The sequence below is a fragment of the Mytilus californianus genome, unplaced genomic scaffold, assembly GCF_021869535.1.
Source record: "Mytilus californianus isolate M0D057914Y unplaced genomic scaffold, xbMytCali1.0.p SCAF_4, whole genome shotgun sequence".
Taxonomy (NCBI): Eukaryota; Metazoa; Mollusca; class Bivalvia; order Mytilida; family Mytilidae; genus Mytilus; species Mytilus californianus.
Window position 1 is genome coordinate 117612183 of NW_026262690.1, and position 20460 is coordinate 117632642.

Genomic DNA, 20460 nt, shown 5'->3' on the forward strand with positions numbered 1-20460 from the left:
CCAAAGGAACATTACCATCCAAAAAGGGAAAATTAACAATAGGGAACGAAAAATCGTCCCTTTTGTCGTAAATTTTAGTGTGGAGTTTCCCGTGTAAAACAGAAATATCTAAATCTAGGAAAGGACGGTTTTATCGTTTAAATTTGATTTATTTAAAGTAAGTTCCTTTGGGTAAATTTCGGCAGTATATTGAGAAAATTCTTAATTATTTAACGAAAAAATATCATCAAGATAACGGTAAGTGTTGTTGAATTTATCAATTAAATGCAATTTAGACGGGTCTTTACTGAGTTTGGTCATAAACTGTGATTCATAACAGTACAAAAACAAGTCTGCTATTAAAGGGGCGCAATTAGTGCCCATAGGAATACCTACAACCTGTCGTTAAACTTTGCTGCCGAAACGTACATAAATATTATCAAGGAGAAAATTAATAGCTTCAATCATCTCATCACACCTCCAGTAAGTATATCTAGCGTATTTACCTTTCTCATTAGAGAAGAAGGCTTTAAATGAGTTGCAGCAAATATATTTGCATTCAGATTTACCAAACGACCATTTAATTAAATAGTCAAATTTTTGTTTGCTAGGATTATGTGGAAGTGTAGTGTAAAGAGTAGAAAAGTCAAAACTGTCAACAGAATCAAAAGCACGTAATTTATCTAAAACATCCAAAGAATTTTTTACACTCCAAAAATAGTTAATACCACTATTTTCATATATTTTATTACTGTAACAATAGTTTATGATAAGCTCTTTGATAGTAGTTAAGGAACTTGTTAAAAGCACTGAAAGATTAGTTGTAGAACACTTAATAGTGGCCGAGATGAAACGATATTTTACTGTTTTTTTGTGAAGTTTAGGTTATAACCAATACATAGTAGGGACCTTCAAATGATCAGAAGAAGCCTTAAGCTGTGATGTGGTTATGATATGTTTGTTAACTATATGACTCTCTGTGGGGCGCATGGACTTGAATGTAGATGAATTTAAAATTTCATTCTTAAGAACGTCCGTGTAGTATTTACGGCATACCACCACCACATTGTTGGCTGCTTTGTCAGCCGGTACAAACACAAACCGCTTTGAAAGTTCTTGAAGTTTATTTCTTATTCTGGAAATAGGCGTATTATGTACTCTATTATTTACTTCTAAACTATTTTCAAAATGTGATATTCTATTATCTATCACATTCATACATTTATTTAAATAAGAATCAAGAGATTTTTTATCAGATTTTTCCCGTTTACACCAATTTTTACAAAACGAGGAAAGAGCATCTCTGGTGACCTGACGACACTGTTTCCAATCTATTTCAGATGGAGGAGGATATTTTGGTCCTTTTTTCAAAAAGTTTTTAACCTCTCTGTCCTGGACGATATTGAGGTCCCCGTAATAACATGGCCATAGGGAACATATCTAAACTTCGACGATTCACAGTTTCAAGTTAAAGGAGTATTATTTTCTACATTGACGTCTGATGTTACCGGCGTATAATTAAAAATTAAACTTCTGCTGGGTTTTTTGTATGTGTATGAAATAATAGGTGCATGGCTCTGTGTTATCAAAATAGGGAGGTATGAAGTTTTGAACGGTAGAGTCATTAAATATACTAGATAAGCTGATAAAATCAATACCTCTGCTAATATATTTAATTTTTAGAAAATAACGTTTATGATCTTCAGGTTTGTCGATACGCGGAAACAGCCTATGGTGGCAAAAAGCTGTAATTATACGCGAATATTCATACAGCGGGCTGAAGAAAGAGATGGTGTCACACTCCTTGAAAATATCATGTAATTTACTAACTGGTATTTGACCCAGTTTACATAATATTTTCATTTATATGTTTCGGAGATTAGTATAGCGTCCATTTTAACTGAACTAGAACACATTTTTGTTTAGGGGCCAGCTGAAGCCTGCCTCTCCGTGCAGGATTTTCTTGATGTGTTGAAGACCAATTGGTGGCCTTATGCTCTTGGCTGTGCAATTGTCTCTTTGACACATTCCCCATTTCCATTCTCAATTTTATTAAACATCAGTTCTACACATGATTTCTATGAAGATTAAGCCTGGACTCTCACAGTCATGGTCAATTGACACAAAAGGGTAAAGGTCAAATTATGTATGAGGATCAGAATTATCATATCGCTCAGTTATTTAACGTCAGTTCTATGAGTCATATTCAACTGCTGAGCTTGCATTTTAGACATTTTGCTTTTTTCATATAAAAGCTATTGATTAATGATTTGTTCTATTCCAATATACATCTGATGGTACTATCATAGTTACTATCCCACTATTCACCCCTCCTATAACAGTTACAAAACAAGGACAGGAAAGCAAAAATCTAATTTCTATCATAGGCAGAGGAAAATTACGGAGGGGGTGATAGGGTGCCCACCCCCCCCCCCCTTTCCCCTTTGTGGGAAGAATTTGGTTGATTATATTGGGAATCACTGAAGCATGACTGGAGCGGGCTACCTTTTATGAAGTCAGTGCCCCCCCCCCCCCCCCCCCCCCTTATGAAAATTCATAGTCTGGGCATAAAGATAATTTGATTACGAAATATATATGTAAAATTCGGACAAATAAAGGGCTATAAGATATCCTTTTTTAATTTCCAATAGTGGACCCGTTATTGGCAAAATCAGTTCAATGATAATTATATTCAACATTTACCATAGAGATAATACAATAGAAAGAAACAGCTCAAACATGAAATATAAGATGTGTTAATAATTTAACAATATAAACCATAATGTTAAGTGTTCGGCACAGGCAAAATTGACAATAGAATATTTTGCTGGCTCTGATTAAAATGTCTTAATTAAATAGCAAAGTAAGCCAAGTCAGTTTATCAGTTTATATCTTGTTTTTCGCCCGACTATTCAAAATGTCAGGAGAGCTTTGGTCATCATTTGTCTTTGATAGAACATTTTGACAAGCTGTCTGTATAAAATAATGGGTCCTTGGAACAAAGAAATCACCAAATCATCCTAATGTAATACACAAAAAGACATCCAGAGCTTACAACATGGTCTTCAAATAAGCAGAAACTACTAACTGTCAGGCTGTCAGCTATAATAATTGATGACCCAAACACAATAAGAGCAATAAAATCCAAGGGCACAGCAAAACGTCAAATATATAATTAGAACTAAAAGGTGTAACAAGACGCATCAATAACGAACACATAATTTTACTCTAATATAAACCTGATCTAAGGGACTGGTCTTTTTTGTCGAGCCTGCGAATTTTGTCGCAGAAAACTCGACATTGGGATAGTGATCCGGCGGTGGGGGCGGCGGCGGCATTAGCTAACTTCTTAAAAGCTTTATATTTTTCAAGGTGGAAGACCTAGATGCTTCATACTTTGTATATAGTTGCATTATGCTATGAAGTTTCCGTCTGTCATATGTCCATTGTCCTTGACCTCATTTTCATGGTTCTCTCTTATAATGAGTAATAGGATAACTAAACTATATATTTAATATGTGCGAACCTTGCAAGGTCCTCATGCCCGTCAGCGGACAGTTTTCATCTGACTTAGACCTCATTTCATGGATCAGTGAACAAGGTTAAGTTTTCGTGGTCAAGTCCATAATTATTATCAGCAATAGGTCTTCTATATTTGGTGTATGGAATGATTGTAAGGTGTACATGTCCAACTGGCAGGTGTCATGTGACCTCGACCTCATTTTCATGGTTCAGTGGTTAAAGTTGTTTTTGTTTTTTGGTATTTTTTTCTAATACTATATGCAATAGGTCAACTATATTTGGTTTATGGAAATATTTAACAATGTACATGTCAGTCTGACAGGTTTTATTTGACCTTGACCTCATTTTCATGGTTCATTGCTCAGTGTTTAGTTTTTGTGATTTGGTCTGTTTTTCTTAATTTAAACTATAACCAATAGGTCAACTATATTTGTTGTATGGAATGATTGTAAGGTGTATATGTCTGTCTGGCAGGTATCATCTGACCTTGACCTCATTTTCATGGTTCATTTGTCAATGTTAAGATTTCCTGGTTAAGTTTTTTTCTTGCCGATACTATAGGCAATAGGTCAACTATATTTAATGTATAGATTGATGGTAAGGTGTACATGTTTGTCTGGCATGGTTCATCTGACCTTGACCTTATTTTCATGGTTCATTGGTTAATGTTTAGTTTTCCTGTTTAAGTCTGTTTCTTAGAAACTATAAGCAATAGGTCAACTATATTTGGTGTATGGAATGATTGTAAGGTGCACGTGTATTTCCGGTTTGGTTTATCTGACCTTGACCTCATTTTCTTGGATCATGTTAAGTTTATGTGATACTTTTAGTAAAGCTTTATATTTAGGACTATCAACATAAAATCAATGGTCAGTAAAGAAGGCGAGACATTTCAGCGTGTGCACTCTTGTCTTTCATTTGGGGGAAGTTGGAGGAAACATTGGAATTTCTCATATTTTTTATAACCAAAATACATGCATTTCAATTTCTATTTACATTATTATTATTGATAATTTCAATATTGCATCAGTAGTGGATCTCAATCTCCAAGTGAGTTAAGTTTTTTAAGACTTCAGGGAAGTTTATCTGGATTTGCCGGATATGAGGATCTGGATGGGGGTTTACAGAATAGATGGTAATGGGCAAAAAAAAATAATAAAGAATAAAGAAAAATGGACCCAGAAAAATAAAGAATAGAGAATAATGGGATGCTTAAATAGAAAGAATAGAGAATAATGGGCAAAAAATATAAAGATTAGAGAAAAATGGTATAAAAATTAGAGAACAAAGAATACAGAATAGAAGGACCATCCATCCAGACCCCCTGTTATGGTTTCATTGACATTTACCACAATGTCATCACATTTTTCAAATTCGTCATTCAAGAAGTTAGTAAATTGTAACATCAGACAAAAATACTTTACTACGAATGCGTTCAAACTCATGATTTGAATATAAACAATTGAGCCGAGCGGAGCAAGATGATCAAATAATCATGAAATATTCGCCCAAGTAATCACATAATCAAAAATCCACAGAGGAGGCTCATTAATAAAAAAAATTAATGTTGACACTTAAAAAAAATTACTTCTAATTAAGTTAAAAGTTTTTATACAATCAATACAACTATTACTCTAATGAACCATTAATGTCTTGTTAGTTTATTTTTTGGTTTGTTTATCATGCTATCAATAGTTACATTGCAATTAAAGTCTCATGTCTAAACAGTGGAATTAGAAGGGGGTGGGGTGGCAAACCTCTGAAAGTGACAAGCAAAATAAAAGGAGAAAAAACATTCATAGTCTAATAGTCTAGTGGTTAGTCAGACAACTCTTATTTTCAATTTTTTATTTTTGATAATGTTTTGCTTTGCCCTACATCCCTGAAAATTTAACAAAAGTGGCATAACTTAAGGAATATAAAAAAACGGAAATACTTCGTCTTCAGTCCGATATGCATCCAAAATAAAAAAATTATCAGAGTTATTTCCCTTGGGCACTGAGAAGTTGCAAAAAAGTACATCGATATGTCTCATCAAGTGTCCTTAGAAGAACTTGAACAGGTATCAAGAAAAGCATAAGTATAATTTGTGATATTTAGACTTGTGTTTTCAAACAGGACGAAAAAGTGAGCCTCTGAGACGATTTAAAAGTGATGTTCTTACGACTAACAGGAGAACAATATTTTAATCGTCTGCTTCATCTAATCTTTCCAAACTAACTTCCTCGTTTGAATATTGACACTTTAAGCCGATACTGATCTAGTTTGTAATTATAACACAGCCTTTGCTTCACATGTGCTGAGTGGTAGTCCAGAATCATAGCAAGCTAACAGACAAATAATTTATGACAGGCTGGGCCTGGGCGTGACAACTGAACAAGGCTGCAAATTATTCATTGAGATTTTCTCTCTTCACTAACATGATATGCTTTCTGGTATATTATTCCATCTCAGACACTTTTTGCATTGCTGTTGTAATGTTTTGTAGATAACTCCCATAAAATAGCTCACAGATGTAATACCACCATTGTCAATTTGCCGGGCATTGTCTCTCGCCTTTGGCTTTGTCTCTGTCTTTGTTTAGTTTGCACTTTTCAATGAATTTTGCATAATTTATCTTTGTTTCAAATAAAGAAATACTTGGCATGAGTAAATTTTTTATTCTGTCCAATGCTACAGACAAAAATTCACAAAACATTTCATTGCATAGATAAGATAATAACCATCTTTGGAAGTTTACCATGTTTACCAATCAAATCTCCACCCTTTCTGTCCTGTTTACAAGCTACTTGTATATAGTAACCAAGTTACCTCAAGTTTCCAAAATATTTTATAGATGCTCCAAATAAAAAAAGAATGGTGCTTTGAAACACCCAAGATATATGTTTATGACTCAGAAATTTTTTACTGCAATAAAATGTAGGATTAATTTCCTACAACTGTCCAATTCAAAGGAATGTTTTTTTTCAACCCTTTTTCGTATGCAACTGGATGTGATGTACTATGATTTGGTGGTATTACACCTACAACTCCATATAAAAATTATTCCATTTGATAAACTTGTGCATGCAAAGTAGTTGTTCAACATTACAGTTTTGAAAGGCAACCTTTATGTATGTACGTAGATCCCTCTGTTATTCAGAGCACCCCTCAAGAGCTGTGAGTGTACAGTGGAATCCGTGTACACTCCAATTTTGGATTAATGGAGATGTGTCACCAACGTATTTACAAGGACAATCCCCTGCCCAACACAAAGGGAGTGCTAGGACACCGGGCAGTCTATTATTATGGTGGAGGAAACCAAAGTACTCGGAGAGAACCACCCGGCTGCTCGGCTGGAACAGACAAACAGAAGAGATTTCAGTAGATTGATCTCCAGATCAAAATAGGGGCATCTTTCACCTATCGAGGTCCCCATAGTACCTTTAACTATATACATAAATGCAAACACTAAATCAACAAGATTATGTTTTACTAGTACTAGCAGGTTGAACTTGAAACATCTTAAACAAAAGAGATACTTTTGCTACACAATTTAAAAACTGACAACAAAAAATCAGAATATTGTGACAGAGTTTTTTCGTCCAGTACTGCTACACAATCCCTTTATTGTAAAAGTCAGCTACTTACTTACTTATCTTACTGGAACCTCTTTGTCACTGTAGTAAACACTTAGTGCTGGTTTGACTGTGAGATGAAAAATTATCATTCACATATACCACCGTGTATCATCGGTACAGCGGATATAGGTACTAACCAAGTGGTCGTGATCGATTTTTCTTCTGACACGGTATGAAAATCTTTGTTTTGTTTACATAATATCAATGTGTACTTCAATCTAAACATAATTGTTGTTTTAAGAAATGATTTGGTCGTAGGTTGGTGATTTGAGAAGTCTCATTATTTTCCCAAAACAAGAACGCTTACTAAAAACATGTGAAAATACTTGTCAAAGAAGTTGGCGCTCGTCTCATCCGATATGATTCTATATTCATTGCAACTCTTTTTCTGATAGAAGGCCACTGTGTGTGCGTAATAAGTATAGCTGTTTCAATAATTGGCATTGAAATCTTTTATACATTTTGTACATATGTTATTTTTCGATATTTTATTCCAAAATGAAGCGTTGTGTACAGTGTATAGCTGACCACATAAATCCTTCTGTACGTTGCATAGTTAAATGAATGTACGGTATATAGTTTTCCATGCTTCGAAGTACCTATAAAGCTATATCCGCTGTACCGATGATACATGGTGAATACTATAGTCTCTCAATAATTTGGAATAAACTACCAAATGAAGTAACAATATGTGAAAATCTTAGTACTTTTAAAAGAAAATGTGTAGATTTTTTAACTATAAATGATATGCAACAACTTTCTTACTCTCTCATGTTTTTTATACGCCCGTCAAATTTTTGACCGGACGTATTATGTTATACAAATGTCCGGCGTGCATGCGTCCGTCTGTCTGTCTGTCCAGCGTAAACATGTCGCACCGTAACTTGAGAATGACTTATCCAAATTTCATGAAACTTAACATAGTTGTTTCTTATGATAGTCAAACGATCTGTATACTTTTTGGTGAAAATAAGATTAAAACTTTTTGAGTTACGGGACTTAGTAACTAAAACAGGTGTGTGTTTTTTTATACATGTCACGCTGTATCTCAAAAACAATTTATGATTATTGCTTAAAACTTTACACACTTCTTAGTTATATTAATCTTAAGATCTGTATACTTTTTGGTGATGATTCAAAATTTTATTTTAGAGATATTGAGTATTTTGTTAAAAAAGGGGGAGGGGTTTTTCACATGTCGCGCCGTATCTCAAAAACAGTTTATGATTATTGCTTAAAACTTTACACACTTCTTAGTTATATTAACCTTAAGATCTGTATAATTTTTGGTGATGATTCAAAATTTTATTTTTGAGTTATTGAGTATTTTGTAAAAAAAGGGGGAGGGGTTTTTCACATGTTGCGCCGTATCTCAAAAACGATTTATGATTATTGCTTAAAATTTTACACACTTCTTAGTTATGTTAATCTAAATTTTGGTTTTGATTCAAAATTTTATTTTTGAGATATTGATTTTTTTTTTTTAAAAAGGGGGTTTTCACATGTCGTGCCGTATCTCAAAAACGATTTATGATTATTGCTTAAAATTTTACACACTTCTTAGTTATATTAATCTAAAGATCTGTATACTTTTTGGTTTTGATTCAAAATTATATTTTAGAGATATTGAGTTTTTGTTAAAAAAAAGGGGGGTTTTCGCATGTCACGCCGTATGTCAGAAACTATTTATGCTTATTGCATAAAAATTCACACACAAGACGACGGGCGTATTATGCGCTCATGGCGCAGCTGTTTATTAATGTTTGTGTATTATGAATTATTTTGTTTTTCTTGTTCTACAGACAATCATTTAGCATGAAAGTTGAATTATATGTTCAAGAAGTTGTAATATTTGTAATACTTATTCTGTATGGTTTTTGTGAGGGCCTCAAGGTAGACAGGTAAATGCTAATTTAGTCACCCTCTTTAAATAAAGTCATTATGATTATTATTATTATTAAAAGCATGTTCTTTAGAATTCTAAATGGAACGTTTAAATATTTTTGTAGGAGCCATTTGATGCTCATGAATTTGTCGAGAGAATAGCATGGAGAACAATTGGAAATAGAGACCAGGCACAGTTCAATCCAATGCTACTACATGCCGCTTTTGAAAAGATGATTAAAGATCTTGAGGGGAAAAATGCACAAATAGAAAAGAAAATTGAAAAATTAGAAGAAAATTGTAAAGACGAGGAAAAACGACATTGGCATAGGGTAGCTGAACTTCAAAAGAAAAACCAGGTTAGTATTTTAAAAATTTATTGATAGTTGGTGTTTAACACTATTTTCTGCATGCTTAGCTATATGATGGTGGCTAGTTTTTTATTGGTGGAGGAAGCTTGAATTCACGTTGAGAGAACCAACAACCTTCGGCAGGAAAATTTGTAAGCCTAATCAATTACAATCATACAATGTACCTTGTCACAATCATATTTAAACTTATTGCCACTCACATGTATGCTGACTATTTTTACTCTGTTTAATTTAATTCACTTTGTTTGAGATTAAAGATGTTTTTTTTTGTGAAAGATCAATTTATTCTTTTTGTGTATAAAAGGTTAAAAAAGATTATAATTCTGTAGTTATGTTTGCAACAAACACAAAAGTGAAGAAAACAATGGTATTTCATTTATTAACTTTAATTTCTGTTTTCAGTCAACATATTCCCACTTCCAAGTTTTAGATGAAAAGATAAACTTAGTAGCCACCAAAGTAGTACATTTAGGAGATCAACTAGAAGGTGTAAATAATCCCAGAGCCAAGGCAGTGGAGGCTAAGAAGCTGATGAACTACATGTCAGAATTCTTATCTGATGGTCCAGCTAAATCAGATCTCTTCACAGATCCTGCTAAGGTTCGATCTTAATCTTAAGTTGATAAAAGGAAGATACATAAATCAATGAGACATCAACCCAACAATACTGACAAATGCATATATGTGAAATTCTGTTTTAAGTCTTTTATTTTTTTAAATCATTCAGTTTTGTAGATAACTACTTTTATTAATCGGTTTTCAAGTTGATATTGTACAATGAAATATATCACAAATATGGCTTAAATTATTTTTTAACCACCTTGTTGAGTGCGGATAAAATGCCCAACAATGAGAGAGACATTTTTATACGACCGCAAAAAAATTTTTGTGGTCGTATATTGGTATGACGTTGGCGTCGTCGTCGTCCGGCGTCGTCCGAAGACACATTGGTTTTCGCACTCTAACTTTAGTTTAAGTGAATGGATCTTTATAAAATTTTACCACAAGGTTCAATACCACAAAAGGAAGGTTGGGATTGATTTTGGGGGTTATGGTAATAACAGTAAAGGAATTAGGGGCCAAAAAGGGGCCAAAAATAAGCATTTTTGTAACTTCCAGACATAACTTGTGTGTTAGTGTATGGATCTCTCTGACATTGTACCACAAGGTTCCATATCACTAAAGGAATGCTGGGATTGATTTTGGGGGTAATTGCCTCCAAATTTTAGGAATTAGGGGCCAAAAAAGGGGCAAAAAACAAGCATTTTTCTAGTTTCATGACAATAACTTGTGTGTAAGTGTATGGATCTTTCTGAAATTGTACTACAAGGTTCCATATCACAAAGGGAAAGCTGGGTTTGAGTTTGGGGGTAATTGCCCTAAACGTTTAGGAATTTGGGGCCAAAAAGGGGCCAAAAAACACATTTTTTTCTAGTTTCCAGACAATAACTTGTGTTCAAGTGTATGGATCTCTCTGAAATTGTACTGCAAGGTACCATACCACAAAGGGAAGGCTGGGATTGAGTTTGGGGGTGATGAATCATAATGGGGGTTCAAAAAATTTTGGGGGGGGATTTATTTTTTTTTCCTTTTTTTTCTTTTTTTCCTTTTTTGTTTCTTTTAAAATTTTCCATTTTAAGTTGGTTATTTCTGATTTATATTTAAAATCAAATAATAATGATATGGTAGGAGATACACACCAAACAGGATGTGTAAATTATTATATAATAAGTATTGTGCAATAGCAAGAAATTTTCAATTGCACAGTATTATTGCACAATAGCAAGAAATCTTCAATTGCACAGTATTGCGCAATTGCAAGAAATCTTCAATTGCACAGTATTGCGCAATAGCAAGAAATATCCAATAGCACAATATTGCGCAATAGCAAGAAATTGTCAATTGTACAGTATTGCGCAATAGCAAGAAATATTTAATAGCACAGGATTGTGCAAAAGAAGATACTTCCTATAAATTGCTTATTTCTTGACCAATTTCAATGGGGTTTTATTCTTGATTTCATGGGGTTCTTTAATATGCTGAATCTAACCGTGTATTTAGTTTTTGGATTTTGGGCCCCGTTTTTAAATTGGTCCACATTGAGGTCCAAAGGGTCCAAAATTAAACTTTGTTTGATTTCATCAAAAATTGAATTATTGGGGTTCTTTGATATGCCGAATCTAACTGTGTATTTAGATTCTTAAATTTTGGTTCCGTTTTCAAATTGGTCTACATTAAGGTCCAAAGGGTCCAAAATTAAACTTAGTTTGATTTTAACAAAAATTGAATTCTTAGGGTTCTTTGATATGCTGAATCTAAACATGTATTTAGATTTTTGATTATGGGCCCAGGTTTCAAGTTGGTCCAAATCGGGGTCCAAAATTAAACTTTGTTTGATTTCAACAAAAATTGAATACATGGGGTTCTTTGATATGCTGAATCTAACCATGTATTTAGATTTTTGATTTTTGGGCCCCGTTATCAACTTTGTCCACATTGAGGTCAAAAGGGTCCAAAATTAAACTTTGTTTGATTTCATCAAAAATTGAATTATTGGGGTTCTTTGATATGCCGAATCTAACCGTGTATTTAGATTCTTAATTTTTGGTTCCGTTTTCAAATTGGTCTACATTAAGGTCCAAAGGGTCCAAAATTAAACTTAGTTTGATTTTAACAAAAATTGAATTCTTAGGGTTCTTTGATATGCTGAATCTAAACATGTATTTAGATTTTTGATTATGGGCCCAGTTTTCAAGTTGGTCCAAATCGGGGTCCAAAATTAAACTTTGTTTGATTTCAACAAAAATTGAATATATGGGGTTCTTTGATATGCTGAATCTAACCATGTATTTAGATTTTTGATTTTTGGGCCCCGTTATCAACTTTGTCCACATTGAGGTCAAAAGGGTCCAAAATCAAACTTTGTTTGATTTCATCAAAAAATTGAATTCTTGGGGTTCTTTGATATGCTGAATCTAACCATGTATTTAGATTTTGGATATTGGACCATAATAGGTGAATGTCCAATTTAAAATTTTTAAGTTCTTAGACCACATTCAATCTGTGTTAGAAACCTATGCTGTGTCAAATATTTAATCACAATCCAAATCCAAAGCTGTATCAAGCTTGAATGTTGTGTCCATACTTGCCCCAACTGTTCAGGGTTCGACCTCTGCGGTCGTATCAAGCTGCGCCCTGCGGAGCATTTTATTACATAATAAAACTACTTGATAATCATTATTTATTTGTTCCATCAGCATTGCCAGATTTTCCTATTTCCTCTGGAATTAAACTTATAATAGATGTTTGTATCTTTTCAGCTAGAGCAAGCTGCAGACATCATACAGAAATTATATCATGTGGCATTGGAATTACCGTCAAATGAGAGGTATTAATACTGTAGTGTCTTTTATGCATATAATCAGCTTTTTTATTAATCATTTCCATCTCTGCCTCATATCTTGACTTACACCTAGAAATTGACATTGAGGGTCGGTTTAAAACAAAACTTTACGACAAAATAGATGATTTCAGCTTCCCAATTGTGAACTTTCCATTCTATGTAGCAACATTCCAACAGCACCTGCATATGGAGTATATATCTCCCAGTTGATACTATATTCTAGAGCTTGCAATTCCTATCATGGCTTAGTCTTCCTTGATAGAGGGTTGCTGTATAAAGGGAAGCCTAAAACCAAGAGTTCCAAGTGGTGGAGTTGAAATCATCTATTCGTAAATCTTACGGATGCCATCACAAGTTAGTTGACCTTTATGAAATATCTGCTTCACAGATGACGGATATGTTCCAGTTGTTATAACCACAATCCAACATCTTTTCCCCTAATATGACCTACTGAATTCGACTTATCACCTGGTTTGCACTTACACGAGCAACAGGATGGGTGCCACATGGGAAGCAGGATCTGCTTATCCTTTTGGAGCACCTGAAAATCACCCCTGGATTTTTGGTGGGGTTTGTGTTGCTCAATCTTTAGTTTTTGTCTCACCTTGACAGAGTCAAAAAGCGAAACAGGTATTCTGTTTCAGTTGGCGTCTGCAGTGGCAGCGTCACCAATGTATTAGTTTTTGATTAGGTCTAGTTTATGGTGAACCACTAGAGGTAGGTCAATGATATTTGGTATGCAGTTGTATTAGCATTTGCACATCTCATTTCCATGGAGATTATTTGGCCCTGTCCCCTCATTCATGGTCTATTGACTTTGAAATTTTTGCTTAGTTTACATGTATTAGTTTGTGATTAAGTCAGATCAAGGGGAACCATTAGTGGTAGGCCAATGTTAATTGGTATGCAGTTGTATAAGCATTAGCACATCTCATTTTCATGAAGAATATTTGGCCCCACCCCTTAGTCATGGTCTATTGACTGAAACTTTTGCTTAGTTAACATGTATTTGTTTGTGATAAGATCAGTTTAAGATGAACCGCTAATGTTAAGTCAGTGATATTTGGTATGCAAATTTATTGGCATTTGCAAGTCTCGTTTCCATGGAGATTATATAGCCCCACCCCCTCATCATGGTTCATTGACTTTGAAACTTTTACATAGTTTTCAAGTTAATGTGTGTGTTTAGGTTTGTTTAAAGGGAACGACTTATGATAAGTCAATGGTGTTTAGTATGCAGTTGTATTAGCATTGACACATCTCTTTTCCATGGAGATTGTTTAGCCATGTACATTCAGTCATGGTTCATTGATTTTGAATATTTGCATAACTTACATGTTAAAGGGGCATTAGCTGTCAAATTCATGTTCACCAATTTGACTCAAATTCTCATATTTGATTTATAACATACTAAAACGTATATCTAAATTACAATTAACAATCACAATGCATGGACTCGATAGTATATATCAACATTTCGTGTGTATTTTAGTCTAGACACCATCTAATTAACCATTGAGATGACCTCCAAAGAATACTGACAGTCACATAACCCAATATAAACAAACATAAATATAAATAGATTGCGACCACATGCAATTGGATTTTTCTAGGTCTGTTTGATTTTATGTTTCAGGTTAAAAATATAAGTTAATCATTGTTTTTACCTGTATAACTTAAGAATGATTTTACCTGATCTTGTCGCTAATGCCCCTTTAAAGTATTGCTATTTTAATTTCAACATTTGCATTATCAAAAAATTACAAAAAGGCGAGACATATCTCTGTGTTAACAGTTTATCTATATTTTGTTTTGTGTACTGTTGTTTGTCTTTTGGTCTTTTTCTTTTTTATGCCATGGCTTTGTCAGTTTATTTTCGACTTATGAGTTTGAATATCCCTTTGGTACATGTATCTTTTGTCCCTCTTTTCCATTCTGGATCTGATGATATTTTATCATCCTATACGTCACATTTACTTTCAGGGAACAGCTTTCTTGTTATCAGCTTTGATTAATTGTCTGGTTTACTACATTCTGTCTATCTTTAATGTCATTTCCTCTTTCACTTCTCTGAATGTAAGTGTGAGTAAATGCTGTCGCAGTATAGACAGTATTAGGGCTTTGGTACATAAGTACACCAGTCACCCAGTGAGTGTGTTTTATGACCATTGGCATTGCAAATGTCTAGACATATATATGTGTATACCTTAAGTTTAAGATGTATTGAATTTGAATTAAATCAATTATTTTCCTTCTAATAAATATTGAATCTTATTGGTAGATGTATCTTATCATCTTTAAACCAATTTCATTTACATTTGTATAGGTATGACAATGCAAGAAAGAAGATTTGGGGTATGTATCTACAACAGTGTCATGGTTTTGATAATCAGTTAATAATAATAACCTCACCAAATGTCAAGTAATTATAAAATACAATCTGTAAACTATCATAAGACCATGAAACATTACATATAAAAATAAGATGTGGTATGATTGCCAATGAGACAACTCTCCACAAGAGACCAAATGACACAGAAATTAACTATAGGTCACCATACGGCCTTCAACAATGAGTAAAACCCATATTGCATAGTCAGCTATAAAAGGCCCCTAAATGACAAATGTATATTTTTGTATATATTTGTATATATTTGTTTAGGGGCCAGCTGAAGGACGCCTCCGGGTGCGGGAATTTCTCGCTGCATTGAAGACCTGTTGGTGATTTTCTGCTGTTGTCTGTTCTATGGTCGGGTTGTTGTCTCTTTGACACATTCCCCATTTCCATTCTCAATTTTAAATGTAAAACAATTCATACGAGAAAACTAACGGCCTGATTTTTGTACAAAGTAATGAACGAAAAACAAATATGATATACAACAACAAACGACAACCACTGAATTGCAGGCTCCTGACTTGGGACAGGCACACAGAATGTCGCGGGGTTAAACTAGTTTGAAGGCGCGCCAACCCTCCCCCTAACCTGGGACAGTGGTGTAACAGTACAACATAAGAACATGTCATGTCATGGAGAGAGATATTTATGATATGTTTTTTTTTAAACATCCTTTAGATCAACGTGTATATCTAATATGTATGATATGTCTATGTTGTTAGTTGTTTGTTGTATGCTTATTATTCAAATGACACATATTGCATTTTTTTGTCTCCATATGCTGGCATTTCTTTATTCCTATGATAAATGTAGTTGGTTGCTAAATACAGTGAAAAAAACTTTTAAAAGAGTTTGCTGTTAACTAATAGTAATTTCTTTGATAAACACATTGATATGGTTAAGAAATGGTTTCCCACTTATATCTTAATAACACATTTGTCTGGATAAGAATTGATTTGCCATACATATCTTTTGCTTGTCTGTTTTGTTAATATAGTACCCTTAACATTTTTATTATAATTCATGATCACTGAATTGTTTGCATTAATGTTGTATTTGCATTCTTTCCAGACAAGTACAATAACATTGAGAGTGAATTGATCAAGGAATTCACAAAGGCTCACACTGAAGGAGATAAGAAGAAAATGAAAAGGGTTGCTATGGTTTTATCTAATTTTAAGGTTTGTAATAATTAAAAATCTGCAACATAATAGAATGTTAAGAATGTTTGCTACTTTTGCTTTTTACTTTTTGTCAGGTATTCAGAATCCTTCAGTTTTATCCATGTAGTTCCAATAATACCATACAAATTTAAGAAATCAAACTGTTATTTTAAGAAGTGGGCTTTCAACAAATTTGTATCGTTGTTTATGATACCATGTTTTGACGATTTTTACATTCATGTGTATTCCCATACAATGCTTTGGTTCTTACGTCAAAGTTAGAGTTGATCATTGAATGACGTAATTTACACCAATTGAACTCTGGTATCTCATTCATAAAATCATATGGGAGTATGATTTGAACTTCCTCAAAAAAGCATGACATTGACCTTCAGCTGACATGCAATATATTCGTAATTTATCATGTGTGTACACAAAGCGTTTGAAGAAAATCATATTGGAATATGTAATTTTCATTATAGAAAGGTTAAAGTGACAAAAAATCTGTTTTCTAGGGATATGGCCAGTGTATTGATGCATTTATTGAAGAAGCTCAGAGGGTAAGTTTTTTACAAACTAGAATTACCATTACCTCAGAAGGTAAGTGTTTTACAAACTAAATTTAACATTAGCTCAGAGGGTAAGTGTTTTACAAACTAAAATTACAATGAAAGTTAATATTATAAACAATATATGCTTCATTGGATAACTAAAGTTGTAAGGGAAGAACAATGTAATTAACAAATGAATATGGAAATATGGTCAACTCCTGCTTACGTTTGAAATTATGTTTTTCTCCTAATTTTTTTGGATTAAATATCATCAACAGTTGATATCAGATCTGTCATAAAGCATGGTATTACCAAGTTGTAATGTGAAATCAATTGCAGTATTTTCTCAAAACTAATTCCATCACAACAATTACTACCTATGAAATTTACACCATCTGTCATAATGAATTTTGGGAGATAAAAAAATACTGCTTTTAAAATTACCATTTTAAATACAAGATGTGTAGTAATTTCCAATGAGACAAATATCCCATTTAAACTGACGGATAAAGATGTGAACAATTACAGATCATGTATGGCTTCAATATTGAGCAAAACCCATATAGTAAGATATGAAAGACCCTGGCATAACTAAATGAAAAACAATTAAAAAAAGAAAACAGCCTGGCATGGGCTTCACAATAAATCTTCGAGTTAAAATTTATCTTAAGTCATGAAGAATTTAGTATACTTACAATCAATTTTAGTCATAAAAATATTTGTGAAATGCAGCCCTGTTTTCTACTACAATCATTAACCAAAAACAATTATGGCAGACAGCAACCACTGGATAACCACAGGATTACAGGCTTAAAAGAATATGTAGGGATTGAATAGTTTGTGCAACTATCTTTCTAACCTTTAGATCATGTTAAAAATTCCTCAGCAGGTATGCACCACATTGATTTGAAATTTGTTCTGCATTGAAACAAAGCTTTCTTGTAAAATTCCTTTACAAACAGTAATTTAACTTCAAGTTAATTTTTTTTACAGAATGCATTCTACAAACCGGATTTATTTGATGATATTGTACCATGTTGTAGTAGAACTAATGAACTTATAACAGAAGTTTTCAGTAATCACGATGCTGTCATGGCAAAGTTTGTACAGAATATCTATCACAATAAATTACAGGTAAGGCTACATCCAGTTCATTTTTAGATTCTCATCCTTTCTCTAAACTTCTTTGTTTAAAAGGAGTGTTCAACAGCCAAATTTTTTATTTGATAATGCCCTGCCATGATAAAAGGGGGACATTATGTAATCTGGTTAGTGCGTTTCTGTTCATTCATTCTATCCTCCATTTTGTTCATCCTGTATCTGGTTAAAGTTTTGGGTTTTGCTTGTTTACCATGAATTTGTGGTCAAATCAACTTAAAACTCAGTACACATGTTTATTTTTTAAAGATATGCCAAATTACAGTTTTGACCCCTATTTTACAGTTAAAGGATATAGTTTTAAGTCTTTATATCCTCAGATTTAAGTTTTGGGATAAAGTAGTTTACAATGAAGTCATAGTCACATCAACTTGAAGCTAAGTACACATGTACATTATTATGTGTTATCAATGTTAACTGAACACATATTCTTGTTTTTGTCAGGAAAATAATCCATTTGTTCATCAAAATACAAATCTTTTGTAGACTTGAATGCAATTTGTCCAAACCACATAATCAAATATCCATTAGATTACAATTTTTCTTCATTTAATGAAAATGGGTGTCCATGAAAAATCCATAATATTTAAAAGGAAGAGTGCTGTTTTTTGCTGGTTTTTTACTTTCAGAAAAAAGCAGCAATGTCTTGAGCTGTTACTAAAATGATCATCAGTCTTATACTTAAATACAGAGAAAAAATAATTCTTTCAAAATTTTGTTTTTCAGAAATACATTTATTCCAAACTTGATAATGAAATAGATCCCGAGGTTTACTTAGATAGCTTGTATAAACTGTACACCAGGTTGGTAAATTGTACATTTAAAGTAAAGTCAGTTCATTTTTGCAATGCATTTTATGACTTATTGTAAAAATTCATTAGTGTTGAAAGTGGCGTTAAACACCAATCAATCAATCAATCAATCTTTTTTGCCTGTTTTCATAGAATAATTGATATACTGTAAATTCAGAAATAAATGCCTGCATTTATTATTGCAAATCACTGATTGCTGGTAAAAATGTGATATCTAATTAGTGTGATTGCTAACATTTTGTGCAGTAAAATCACTACTGAAATTATGAATGTGAGTTTTTATTATTGTGAACCAGCTTATACTGTCTTATTTTACACATTGGTATAAACATCACAATAATTTCTGAATTTACAGTAAGGAAAGATGAATTAAATTGAAATAACCCAAAAGCACATATCATTCAAATATAAAACAAAGAAGTTTTTAAAATAGGGGGCCAAATTCTCTAGTGTTATAAAAAATACAGCTGATATATTGCAATTGTAATTATGACTTCATCCCCATAGCTTTGTTAACAAAGCAAATGAAGAGCATCATATTAAAAGAATGCAATTTTAAATCTTGAACAAGTGAACAATTTTGGCATTTGTCTGTTTGATTTGTGAGTTTGAATAATTCATATGTATTTATTTGCTGTTGAAGACTGGCAACATTTTCTAGTAAAATTTGAAAAATTAAAAAAAAGACAGGAAGGCTCATGGTTGGTCCTGTAATTGGAGTATAATACATGTTTTTAGGTCTATAACAATTCTTTTGGCATAAGGTGTTAAGCTTTATTCATGTTAAATTCAGACAAGAAGAAGCTGTTTCAAAGGAGATAGAAATTGAAGATAGAAGAAATTATATTTACAGAATACAATAGTATTAAAGTTGATTTTTTTTCTTATTTTACAGAACAATCAAGCTTTCAGAGGAATTGTCACAATTCAAAATGGGTAATGACAGTCTGTTTCTTGCAAAACTTACAAAAAGCATTTTCCACAAACATCTTGATGCTTATATTGGGTAAGTAGATATATCTACCGATACCAATATGTATGTAGGATTCGGAGGTGCGATGGGGACGCTGAAGTGCCATGATCCTTTCCCTGAAGTGCGATTGTTTGGCATGACGTTTGAATATTGTGATGTTTTCAAATACAAAGTCTACAACATTTAAGGCCGAAATTGACCTGACTGGTCCTGACGTCCCAATTTATCATCCTCAGCTAAGTTTTTCGTGGAATAATTGACAAGTGTTGCTATTAGTCAAGCATAAATGTACAAGTGGTTTTTTACTTCGTGGACACAGTTCCAAAATCAGGTATATAAATGGATGAATAATTGTTGTGAGCAATTTCTAAGTTTTGTCATAATATTTGATAATATGAGATGGACCATTCTTAGTACTATTATATAGACCTACATGCTGAATCTTTTTTTGATTTCACCCTTGAACACCCTATTTTCTGAACCCATAGTACTGTGGGCTAATTGTATAATTCGCAAATTTAAAATTAGAAGAAAAAAAAGAAAAAAATTTAAAGTCTTTGGTTTGACCTGAACAAAAATTAAAAGATCTTCCAAATGTGAGGCTAGCAGCTACTTTTGTCAAATGTAAA

General features: G+C 33.0%; 1 protein-coding gene across 1 annotated transcript in view; it reads left to right on the forward strand.

Annotated features, from left to right (window-relative positions):
- Positions 1 to 5478: 5478 nt before the first annotated feature.
- Positions 5479 to 20460, forward strand: part of LOC127739234 (exocyst complex component 5-like) — a 39237-nt gene continuing 24255 nt past the window's right edge. The window contains exons 1-10 of the mRNA XM_052250853.1: positions 5479 to 5563; positions 9131 to 9364; positions 9779 to 9976; positions 12697 to 12764; positions 15106 to 15134; positions 16246 to 16355; positions 16853 to 16897; positions 17882 to 18022; positions 18773 to 18849; positions 19754 to 19864. Of these exons, the coding sequence (XP_052106813.1) occupies positions 5528 to 5563; positions 9131 to 9364; positions 9779 to 9976; positions 12697 to 12764; positions 15106 to 15134; positions 16246 to 16355; positions 16853 to 16897; positions 17882 to 18022; positions 18773 to 18849; positions 19754 to 19864 (1049 nt within the window). The 5' untranslated portion in view covers positions 5479 to 5527. The remainder of the gene's footprint in view (positions 5564 to 9130; positions 9365 to 9778; positions 9977 to 12696; positions 12765 to 15105; positions 15135 to 16245; positions 16356 to 16852; positions 16898 to 17881; positions 18023 to 18772; positions 18850 to 19753; positions 19865 to 20460) is intronic.